A 12,873-nucleotide genomic window follows, 5' to 3' on the forward strand; every position below is an offset into this window, starting at 1 on the left:
TGAGTTACAAGGTACAGTCTTAACTAATATGGAAGATACTGGTTGATGGAGCATGAATAACTACTACATTAATCTTATTTGCACTACTATCAACATCAGTGAATTTATAATTTATTCTTATTGTTGACAATATGCAATATGTTGTATTTCAATTTACCATTTGGTTTTGTTATTTTGTTTGTTTGGTTTTGTTATTTTGATGTCAACTAAGAATAAGTCATAGGGTTGTATTCCACTAAGTCCTACACAGAGTACACCCATTGAAACTAATGAACCCAAGTTACTCAGTGGGTAGCATTGAATATTACCCAGGAATACTGTCCTGCTGCTAACTGTAAATGGCCAACTGCACAGAATAATAGAATCCTAGAATCATCTAGGGTCACCTAGTCCAACGCCCTGCAATGCAGGAATCTCAACTAAAGCATGCATGACAGATGACCACAATGTTTAAGCCTCAATGGCCATCTGCCATGGATGCTTTAGCTGAGATTCCTGCATTGTTGCGGGTTGGACTAGATGATCCTTGGGGTCCCTTCCAACTCTACAATTCTATGATTCAACGTGACAGCTCTTTGTGATGCATATCAATGTATGAAAGTCTTCACTGAGAAGGAAAGCGGAAGGTAGAAGGGCAGATTGTGGGCATGTTGGAGGTGTGCAGGAGATGGATCAGGGGAAGCCTTGCCAGTTCCTCATCATGCCCCTCCAAATGGAGAGAGGTCATATCCTAACCTGACATATGTATTCACCCTCCCACAGGAGAGGCATCAGTTTTATTTAGAAAAAATTGAAAAGCAAAAAGCAAATACAAAACCTCCTTCCACCCTGCTGCAATTAGGAATGGAAGAATCAGTCAGTTTTCGTTTCTCTCATTTTCCTGTTCTCCACATTACCACATAAGTAGGTAAATGCATTTCAGTGTTAATTTCTCCTAATACACACATTTTTTTTCTAATACATTTCCCCATACCTAATGCATTTTGGTGTGCTATTTTCTTGAATATGTGCATTGTTAGGCAGGTGTTACCCTGCAATACACATTTTTGTACATCTTTTTTGGCTAGGGAACTGCTCTGCAAAATTCAGAGAAATGCTAATTTCAAAGGATGGCTGTATTTGCACATCATGTTGAAAAGTGTGAACAAAGTAGATTCCCCCTTAAACACAAACCAAATCTAATTTCTCCTTCATCCCAAGCTGCCATGTACCCATTATGACCTTGGACCTCTCAGAGCCTCTGCCATCAGTCCCTCCCTGCAGCACGCAGGCAGGATTGCTCTTGCAAAAAATAATAATCTACATGACAGCCCATTGAAATAACTGGGATTTCCTCCTGTGCCATAGTGTTCTGAACATTCCTCTAAACTGGACAGTCTGAATATTAAGAAAGCCCTTTATTGAGATAATGTGTGCTAGCTGCCTCAAACATTCTAAAGTGTTATATAAAACACTATGTAGCATTATCCTTACATTTTTGAAGGGAAGAGAAATGGTTTCCTTTATTACTGTGGTCTGTGCCAGATCAGACCTGTGGGGTTTCGATTCTTGTAAGCTGCTGCACAAAATAACTGGAGCCACGATGGCTTGAATACAGTTCAATCCACTGTTACTCAAAATATAGTTTAGTTATGATCAAGCTGCTCGTCATCACTGATATCATGCAAGTTTGTGCCTATGATTTATATCTCACCCTTGCAGCCCGTTTAAAACTGAACACACTTTTCCTGTTAAAATGCTGCTTTCTTCCAACTTCTTCCAACAAACCAACCCTCCCTTTCTAGTTTCTTGGAACTCTTCATTCCCAAATGACTGAAATACTTTCTTTTGTTCCACACTGTGACATTCTCAGGACTTTCCAACTGACATTCTCAAGCCCTGTTTCAAGATGTAAAAAGATAAAACAGCAGAAAAGAAAAGCATCCACTCGGGAACAGAAACAAAGTCTCTAAGAAACTTTCCTTGGTGTGGCTGTAAAAACTCATACTGGGTATGTGCTGGCTTGTTAATCATTAAAAACACTGACAAAGCTATAGAAGCTAATCAGAGACTACACAAGTTTTCAAAGTTCTGATGGAGTTTTGCTTTTTGGTTTTGTTTGGCTTCTTTAAAAAACAACAACCAAAAACAACCACCTTACCTTGATGGTGAAGAAGTACCATGCAAGTCGTAACAAAGAGGCCTTTGATCATTTTGGGCAGGGGGTTGATGAGGCGACGGAGTAGCCCTTTGATTTCAGAAGCCGAAGTGCCAACTTGAGCTGTCTCCAGCCTGCCTTTGACTGTGCAAAGCAAAGAATGACTGCTTCGGCTTTATTCTTGCTGCTACATGAGGAAGTGTTTACCAAAGGTGTTGCTCAACTTCCAAGTTGCAACAGTGCCACTGCAGGGCAGAACTTCAAGCTGACTTACCTGGGGTCAGTCGACAGGTGATGGATAGTTTCTTGCAAGGCATTTTTCTTGCAAGTGAAAGCCCCAAAGACCAAATTAAATTGGTAATGTCTGAGGTTTTCTTTGGCCTGGATGTTAATAGAACGGGTATTTTATTGAACTTGCCCCCTCCCCACACACCTTTTTTGTTGTTGATGGGGCTATTAAATGTAAAGGAAGGGGAAGAGGATAGCAGAGGGTTCTAATTCCTACAATGTTCTGAAAACAACAAATTTTCTAATAAAGTATAGAAGAGTTCAGGAAGTATTTTACTAGGTTCTGGTTATATCACCATTTGTTGCTTGGGGGGCAGGGGAATAAACAATGGCAACTTCTGAGGCACCTTAAATGCTAACAGAGTTATCATGGTGTGGATTAAAGACTAGTTGCATCTGGCAAAGCAAGCTCTAGCCCCCAAAATCTTATGCCATAATAAATCTTGTCTTCTTTAATGGACCTCTTTGTAGACTTTGCCACAACAGATTCAGCACAATTTCCCCCCTGGAATTTGCTGTTCATGCATTGTGAGTTCCAGTTTCTGTTGATGTGTGTTTTGAGGGAAAGGGAAGGGCTTGAGCAATAGACATGAGACAGTCATACTGAATCATTTGACTGCAGCAAGGTGATTTCCCCCCAACACCCTCTCTTCCCCCCATCTCCAGCAGAAATCTTGGGTGTTCAGGAGCAGGCTCAGAATTAAAGTGGGTGTGAAAGAATGATCAGCATCTGGATCATAACAAAGGCAAGGTGAAAATCTCCAGAGAATGGGGGGAAAGAGAGGAAAAGATGAAGATCTAGTTTCAGCTACTTTATATCAGGTCTGCAAACTTGAATCTGTTTTGGTGAGAGAGATTCTTTTGTTCTACGATTGTGTGGTAGTATGGACTTTTTAAACACACACACATGTAAACATTAACAATGGTCTTTTGTTCTAAACATAGGTTGCAGGTTTTGGAAGCAATTCAATGTGTGCTTATTTGAAAGTAAATTTCTCTGAACTGAGTGGGACACTTCTTAGTAAAGTTGCATGGGATTGCACTGTATGTTTATTAAATTGCCTTAGGCTTATAGTTTGGTAATATGTTCTTTTTCTCCAAATTTGATTAATTAATGAGCTATGCAGTTTACTAATCTTTGCTGACAGCCCTACTTTATATGGCTACTTAAGGACATGGCTCACATACATTATGTTTGCCCTTTTATGTTATGGTATAATAAAAAAGTAAGGCTGTCATCATGTTGCAGTTAACATGGCTGCCAGCAGGAGGCCATGGCAACTCCAGCATAATGACAGACCAGCTGACCAGTGAGCAAGCAAGCAGGGCAGGTAGCAGGAGGCCCAGGCAAACAGAGTGGCACTTCAGAGAGCAGTTTGGCAAACTACTTTCTGAAGCACCTTCCATCCTCCATTGAACATTGGTGTTTAAAGGAGGATGGGAGGCACTTCAGACAGTGTTTTGCTAAGGTTCTTTTCTTTAATTCTTTAGAAGATTTATAAACTGCCTGATCAAAACTCTCTCCAAGCAAGAAACACATAAAATAGATAACACACAGTTAAATGCGCAAGCCAATTAAACAACCAATGTGTATAAAACATTTCATAATTTATGAAAACAGTGCATATCCCTATTTATTCTGCTCACATTTTTATTGACATACCCTCCAACATTTCTCAGATGAAAATTGGGACATTTCTCAGTCTCTCACCCCCCCCCCAGCCTCCTGGACCCTCCAATTTTTGTGCTCCTCACAGAGCATTTCCTATCAGAAAAAGGGCGAGTGCCACCATCACTATGCCAACAGGACACAGCACACATATATTCCACTGTCCTAAGAAAACCCCTTAATCCCTTTATTTTATTTTTTTGTAGATTTACAAAATGAAAAACACACCAATAAATAAATTTTAGAAAGCAGCAGGATTAGGCGCGGATGCACAAAGCATATGCATATATATATATATAAAAAATATATATATAATATATATAATATCAAGACTCCTTACACTCTGCTGCACTCCCCCTTTCTTCCCACCCAGGGTAGCCCTGCCCTCTGCCTGCCCCTCAGAGTTGGCACATCATGTGGAGTTGGGCCTTCGCAGCGGCAGCCTCTCCTTCTCCTTGCCCTCTCTCCAGCAGCTGCTATGAGCTGCCCGAGAGCAGAGGCCAGCCGCAGCCGCAGCTGTGGAGAGGCCATAGAGAGGCAACAGGATGCTCTCTCACAGCCGCTGCCACATCCACCATTGTCGCTTGGGACAAGTACTGGCTCATCCTGCTCTCCAAGTTTGGTGGCAGTGGCAGGGAAAAAAGGGACATCGCAGTATCAAATTGGAAGCCATGATGGTTTTGTAATTCCGGGACTGACCCTGGAAAATCAGGACACTTGGAGGGTATGCAAAGTCTAATCTTGTTGTTCCAGAATGACAGAGCACTTTAATCTACTAGGGTCAAAACGATGCCGTATATTCAAAGAAATCTTAAACCACTTTAACAGTCATAGAGAATTATGGGAACTGAAGTGCTAGGCACTGTCACTCTTTGAGGCCAGCACCTTAACAAACTACAGTTCCCAGGATTCTCTTGGAGTAGCCATGACTGTTGAAGTGTTATAAGAGTGCTTTAAAGGTATGGTGTGGAACTGGGGAAAATAAGGGAGATAGATGCAAGATCAAAATACATGTGAAGAGGAAGAGCCACCATGTTGGGATCTTCAACTTCAACACAAAGGAATTTATATGCAGATATGTGGATAACTGGGGTGGTTTGGATGAGGCAGCAGAGCTGGGGGAAAGGCTGCTTAACCCTTTCCTAGGGTAGCAATATCTCCTCCTTTACAGAGGACTTAATTCAAAGGAGTCTAGTTTAAAGATAAATAAGCAAAAGATTGATAAGAGAACCAGTCGGAGGGCCTTGAAATTGCCTGGACAGCAGACTGAGCAGGCACACAGGACCCATGAGCACAGTCTTCCCCCATATGGGGAAGTGTATTACATAATTAAATTATGGTAATTATTTCCAAATTTGTATCTAAATATTTCTAAATTTGCATCTAAATTTGCATCTAGTCTGTGCAAAAGTTATGCAAATCTGTGTCATGTTTATGCTATTTTGGCTGATTCATTTCCTCTTTTGTTGCAAGTTCTGCAGTACAAATATGGGGAACTGCCCATCATATTTTCTAAACAGAATCTGGGCAAATCTTTCCTCTTTTCAACCCCAGGAGGGGATGGGAAGGCAAGAGTCATGTAATTTTGTCCTCTTGCTGCAGCCGAAGAGGCTGGATGGAGCTCTTCCTGCCTATCAAGTTTCCTTCAGCACTAAATAAACAGGTGATATTTATTTAGGATATTTACATCCCACTTTATAGAGGATCTTAAAGCAGCTTGCTAAATATTCTCAAAAAGAAACCACACTAAGATCTAGTAGATAGTAGGGAAGAAATCTGATCAGTTTGATTTGATCCATCCATCCCTGTTCTTGTTTCTGAAATGGAAGCAACTGTGCATTACTAAATTATTCTTGAATTCCAAACCTTGAGCATAGCACAGTTAGCTGAACATTTATTTCAGTTTTTCCTTCCCATTTATGTTCATGATTTTCATGGGGAGGGGAGGGGAGCATGAGCTGAAAAATCTGCAGCATTTTCTAAATTCCACTTTATTCCTCACTAGTCGGATCTCATCTTGTGTCCAGTATCACACTGCACTGGATCCATCCAAAACCTAAATGCCAAATGGATTTGCCTGATCAGATTGGGGCAGCCCTGGATCACCCTGGGTTAGATCAGGCCCACCTAGAGTTGTCTGGGGTGGTCAAAAGGGGGGATCTTGCCAGAGGGGATGGGAGAAGAAGATGCACAAGCAGCCTACGTGTGCCTTCCTCTCCCCACCCTCCCAGCCATGTGCTTAGTCTCCAGTCAGGGTTTATTTTTTATTTTTTTTATAAAATTTTTATTGGTTTTTTAACATATAATATAAGACAATACAAACAACAAACACTAACAAACAAACATATAAACATGTATAATTTCATAAAAATTTTTCATATACCCAATTTCAACGACTTCCCCATGCCTCCCTTTTCTGCATCCTTATTTTAAATTTTTCAGCAACCCCTGGTCTTAGTTACTTATAAATTCCTTTCTTTAACCCTTTTCTTTCCTCATATCCAATCCTTTATCGCTGCTTTACCCATGACATTTTAACACTCAATGATTTTACAAGAATTTTTAAGATAAAGTTTAAATTTCTTCCAATCTTCCTCCACCGTCTCTTTCCCTTGGTCGCGGATTCTGCTCGTCATCTCTGCTATCCAGTCAGGGTTTAAACCCAGATTAAGCATGACTCTAAAATAAATGGGGCCAGATGGAGTTCCACTCGTGAGAAGCCACCACTGAAAAGCTCCAGGACCAGGACCCCACACCACATACTTCATACTGAGTAGGGACCACCAAGAGAACCTCATCTGCTGCTTTCAAATCAGTGGATATTGTAAACTATACTAGACAACACACACGCACACACAAAGTGATGAAGAAGCTGCACAAGCAGAGTAAGATGATAGATACCTGTTTCAGGAAAGCTGCGTCATCTCTCTTCTCACAAAATGATTTCTTTAAACGTGAAAATGTGTGTGTCAGTCTACCTACGGAGGCATTTCTTCTTCATATTATCTCCCATACATATGGTCCACATTTCATTCTGTTCTCTGGTGAATTTCTGTATTTGGCAAAGCTGGAGGATAATGCCTAAACCCAGTTATGTAGGGGGATGTCCCACTGAATTCAGATGGACCAGTTTCTGAGTAGCCATGCATAAGATCTGCCATTAGTTAATTGAATATTTATAACTATCTTGTTCTGCTGGGGTTGGGAACAGCAAGGGAAAGTGGTGATGAATGCGAGAACTGTAAATACGATGGCCCATCATAGCTGGTGGCTTTTCCCTTAGACAAATTTATTTGTGGATCGAGGGCCCGACCCCCGCTATGTGAAATAAACACACAAGGACACGTGATATAAGGTTAATGGGCAAGAAAAGGCCACAACTTTATTGATTACAGCAGTGAAAAGGTATTGGCTTAGGCATTGGATGACTATAGGAGGTGGGTTTATTCAACAGTAGGTGGAGCCTGTTGATGCTAATCCAACTATAGGCTCACCCCTGATGTCACCGAGGGTCGTGCCATGGCCTCCCGCCAAGCAGGCATCGGACGGAATACACGACCGCCAGATTCCTTTAACGGAATAACCCACGGTAGATAGCATAGGCGATGGCCACACCTAGCCCTTGACACACATGAATCCAATGCCTAACCGCCACCCGAGCCGCAAAGGGGCTCGCCGCCAATACCCTCACAGCTGCAACCAATCCCTAATGCTACTAATGACGCTGTCCAACCAGATGTCATTCCCAATGTCTGTTAGATGAACTCAGTCATTCCGGTACATGGCTTGTTCGCCGATCCAGATACGGTCATGATAAATGACTTGGCCATACATAAAGCGTACACAACGGGCTACCGCCCGGTTCAAGAGTTTCCTGGTTTTTTCAATGGCCATACAGCTCTGCGCACCGCGCCAAGAAGGAGGACCAGAACACCATTGACTCGCTGCGGGACGACGACGACTGAGGAGGAGGCGGAGCTGGAGCCGCAGCATTAAGCTGCTAAACACGCCCCCCGGAGACACCTGGTTGGCTGCCTCCGGTGGGCGTGGGCACCAGCCAGGTGAGGAGGGGCGGGGGCTAAGGCCCCCGGCCAGGGGCGGAGCTCGGGCTCCCGCCCACAACCACTCCCCTCTCTTCCAGGGAGGAGAGTCTTTATAAGAACTATTTCCAAACTGACAATTCATTTTAAAAAATCAAGGCAGCAGGCAATAAAATCATGAAAACATCATAAAATCATGAAACACAGAACAAATGACCAATACTGAATTAAATTAATTCTTGAAAAGTGCTTGTTGAAACAGAAATATTTTCAGCAGGTGGTTTGTCCGATTTCAAAGGGGACAGTGTTCCAAAGAACTGGTGCCACTTTGCTAAAAGCCTTGATATGCATAGAAATCAAACAAATCTATGAGAATAATGGGATAGTCAGGAAGGCTTCACCGGTTTATATAGTTATCTGGCTGATGTATAAGGAAGAAGAAGGACCTTCAGGTAACCCGGTCTTGGCCATTTTCTTTCTCTTTATATACTGACAATAATACATGGAACTGGCAGTCAATGCGTAGTTTTTAGCACTACTGTAATATTCTGGTAGAAAGAGCAGGTGTCTTTGTTGCTCAGACTGGTGAGCAAGCCTGATACCGATGCTCTTAAATTCTGATTGCCCACTACAGACTATTGCGGCAAAGAGAATTGCTTAGCTGATAAGGTTTATATTCTGAGGTCCTGTCTTTGGCCCAGAACCAAGTGGTGGTGGAGAGGCTAAGCTGCTGCAACTAATAGCAACTGTGTTGAAAAAAACAAGACCCAGATATTTTTCATACCACTTGGCTTTATTTGGCAATCAGGAACATATCATATCCGCTTTAAAGCTAAAGTCATTTTTGTAGACATGAGTAATAATTCTTTGTACAGTAAAAAAGAATTTGTCAGTGTTAGATCAGTGTTGGGCCTCCAGTGAAAACTATGCCAAAATATATCTCAAGTGCATCACCGGTAACACTAAAGGCTTAATTTTTACACAATCTCTCTTACACAATTTCTTTTCTCTAACCACCCATGCTGGGCTGTTCACCATTGTGCATCTCAGCTAGTGAACAATACCAGAAAATGCACTGTGGGGGGAGGGGGGTTAGATCCATGATTCACATCTGGTTTTAAACACAGAGAAAATTCAGCATTGCATGATTAAATAGAATCTGTGCATTGATAAAACTAGGGTTTGAAACCCAGAATTATATACTATGGTTGAGTTCTTATAAGGAGTGCCCAAAGCTATTCATTTTATTTTGAAACATTATCAGAAAAACACCCCATTTCCACTTTGATGATGTTTCAAAAATGTCTTCAAAAATGTTCACCTATTCATTTCGATTGCCTGATTTTGCCCTCAGTTGGTGGGAAGAAGCCCCCATGAGTGCTCCTCCACCACCAGCATTAGCGCCAATTTCTAGCAAAATATCACAAGATCTCATAGTGTGAGAGATGCCATGCCACTTCTTTGCCAGTGATGGAGGCAACAGGTGTGGGAGCAGGCCAGTGTGGCAGTGGCGGGGGTGGGGGTGGTATTTAATGTTTCACCTCAAGCAGCAAAACAGGACGCAGTGGCCCTAACTATATTTGTCATTCCCAGTGACATCATCATATAAATGCACTTGACTGAATATGTAGCATCATGATATTCTTTCACTACGTGATCAATAATTGCCTGGGATTGTCCATTTCACTAATTCCTTGAAGAAGGAGGAAGAAGCGGTCGCTAGGAAGGGTGTATGTTGATATCACACAGAGGCAAGAGCAATTTGGGAGGAAAGGACAGCTAACAAGATTGGGAAAAGGTGAATATTCTGACAATCAAAGTGTCTGAGGGGAAATGTTTCCAGTTGCAGACAGCATGGTGGGGTGTCATCGCTCACCTGACCTCACCGCTCACCTGACATCACTGCTGCTTCCCAGAAGGTAGAGGGAGAAGAGTGAGGCAGCAGTGAGGTTGGTGCAGTGCAAATGCACCAGCAGAGCCAATGCAGCATTCCTTCTGGTCTGATTGCACCATGCCAACCTTATCTTCCTCCCTGTAAGCACTCCATTGTCTCTTGAGACAGACAGATGCCAACAAAAATGTATTTTTTGTAACTGAAACGACAACTATGTGTCACTTTATTTACAGATATAATACTCTAAAACATGACATACGTCCATGCTGTGAGTGACAGGATTTATTCCTGCAGTAGATAAAAAAGAATGAACTTTCATCATCCCAGTCTTGTAACATGACTCCCCTGGGATAGGAACAATCTTTGTAGGTGAGTACATTGAGACTTTCTATCCAGATGACGCAGAAAGTTTATTGTCATACAGACTAAGTACCGGTATCTTCAAATGGTTTCTCTCATGCATCCACACACACACACACACACATAGAGAAAGAGAGAGGGAAGGAATTCCAACTTTATTCATTTTTATATAGCATAAATGTACAATAAGTGTAGAACATACAGGGTGTAGCATTCAGGAGCACAAGTTATCTGCATTTTCTTTGTAATTCAGCAGATATAATCCACATTGCTGAAATTCTGGATGTATAGTTTACTAAATGAAGAGGTATTGGATCACCTAGAATCTCAAATCTGTGTGGGTTGACTGTTGTTACTAAGTGAAGGCATTATGAATGTGCTCACAATTCCTCTTGCCTTCTGGCTTCATATTTCCAGAACTTGGGACCTGGAACCAATAATGCTTTCTTTGATAACAATGCCATGCCATGCAAAGGTGAGTAAAGCAACATGTGAGTATGGACTACTGTGGAACTTCCTTTTGGGTAAACATGCAGAGGATTCACCTTGTATCCATGCATTTAAAAAGTTGGGATCTCTTTCTAAGTTTCTCTGTGCACTCGACACTTCAATCTTCATTCTTTTCATATGCATTTCCCACCACCTGGTATTCTCAGAAGCATACCACTTCAAATACTGGAGGGTAGTACACAGACATCATATCTAACAGCAGTGAAGACCATTTACTAGATATTTCTGCTCTTGGACCAGATGACTGCCTGCTAGTGCCTTTCACATGTGGGGGTGCTAAAAAAAACACCCCACCACATCTACCCACTAACTTAAGTCTCTCTCTCCTGCTCCACCCAAACAAGTCCCTTCCACCTATTCTACCCATGCAAGTTTTTTGCATCTGCCATCCTCTCGAGCTCCATCTGCTACATCTTTTGTAAGTTTGCTTTGAAATAGTATTACCTGCTGCATCCCATGACCCGTAAACAAAGATGACCTACAGGTAACAAACCCAGTCACCAGACCATCCGCAAACCTTTAATCATAGGTCAGGATTTCCTGTATATCCATGGAGTTAAAATTTGGTATGACCCCTTGTTTCTTCCAATTCTATTCTTAGGTCAACTTCTTGGGCAAATAATTGATATTACCATAATATGAACTGTCTTGCATAAAGATGCATAGATGATTCCAGGGTCATTAAAAAAAAATCAATGTATTTGAATCATTGCCAACATTATTGCTGCAATGTCCATGCTGGCCTCATAATTATTTCTTGTAATTTAAAACAGCAACAAACTGTACTTTCACAAGCTAAAGGGGGGAACTTGAAAGTGTCTGGTGCGCTGATAAAAAAAGGAGCAGATCTGGAAACCACAGAAGAACATGTTGCAACAAAGAGCTTTGATGCAATGGAATGTTGTTTTGATATCACTCTCTTACATAAAACAAGACATTACTAGAACTGAAATGGAGAATCTTTGGAAGGCTGTAAACAATATTTGTTTTTGCAATCTATCAAGATAATCTAAGGATTTGCATTTTGCTCCCCATTAAAAATTTCATTGGTTTTACATCTAGCTGAATTTCCCTGTTTATGTAATGTGACCTAAATACATAAAAAGAAAATCAATCAAACATGCATAGATAATTCACTTATCCCTTTTGGTGCTGTATCTCCATGTTGGGTCACGTGGTTCTGCCATTTTGTTTGGCAAAAATATATCTAAGGAAACTGTGCAGTCACAGCTGTGAGGTTGAGATAACATGCCAAATAATTCCTGATTTGCCACCAACATGTCACCAAGAGCAAAAATCAAATGTAGGGGTTTCTTCGGCAAAATGTCTGACAAATTTCAAGGAAAATCCAAAGGAATTTTAAGGAGACTTGAGAAATTTCCCATTGGGTCCCCTATACACTTAGGATGCCACTAGATATTAGTGGCACTGGATGGAATTAACTACAGTACTTCAGGCACTGGTGACTTAAACATTGGATTACAGCAATGCGGGGCTATCCTTGCACTGGATTGGTGAGCTATGCTTTGTGCGGAAGGCTGCAGCATGCTTGATGGCAGGAGTGAGACCCTGCCGGCATTTAACACCTCTGCCTAGAGAGCTGCACTGGTTGTCTGTTTGCTACCAGGACAAGTTCAAGGTGCTACTCACAGCTTAGGACCAATTTACTTGCAGATTCACCTTAACCCATGTATGCTCACACGAATGGGAGAACTGGCACTGTTGCAGGTGCCATGTAATACTTATTCTACATTTGCAAGAAAACAACCTTTCTGTGTGGTAGCATCTACACTTTGAACTCTTTGCCTGTTGACATCAGGCAGGCACCTTTGCTGCACTATTTTTGGTGCCTTCTTTTAAAAAACATTGTTTTGGCAAGACTATCTAGACATGTGCTTTATTTCTTTTTAGCAGCTGTTGAATATTTTTAAAACAGTTTTTATTAATAATGTTAATATTTTATTTTCATAGGTGT

At 41.5% G+C, this 12,873-nt stretch overlaps 1 protein-coding gene and 1 long non-coding RNA gene across 2 annotated transcripts in view; one reads left to right on the forward strand and one right to left on the reverse strand.

Moving 5' to 3' along the window:
• ADAM28 (ADAM metallopeptidase domain 28) overlaps positions 1–2,320 on the reverse strand; it is a 76,080-nt gene extending 73,760 nt beyond the window's left edge. The window contains exon 1 of the mRNA XM_053366739.1: positions 2,141–2,320. Coding sequence (XP_053222714.1) covers positions 2,141–2,192 — 52 coding nt within the window. The 5' untranslated portion in view covers positions 2,193–2,320. The remainder of the gene's footprint in view (positions 1–2,140) is intronic.
• Positions 2,321–9,510: 7,190 nt separating this feature from the next.
• LOC128403112 (uncharacterized) lies at positions 9,511–11,958 on the forward strand. Its single transcript, XR_008327869.1, has 3 exons — positions 9,511–9,932; positions 10,262–10,397; positions 11,672–11,958. It is a non-coding gene; the product is annotated as an uncharacterized LOC128403112 (long non-coding RNA).
• Positions 11,959–12,873: the final 915 nt, after the last annotated feature.

This window comes from Podarcis raffonei, chromosome 15, assembly GCF_027172205.1.
Source record: "Podarcis raffonei isolate rPodRaf1 chromosome 15, rPodRaf1.pri, whole genome shotgun sequence".
NCBI lineage: Eukaryota > Metazoa > Chordata > Lepidosauria > Squamata > Lacertidae > Podarcis > Podarcis raffonei.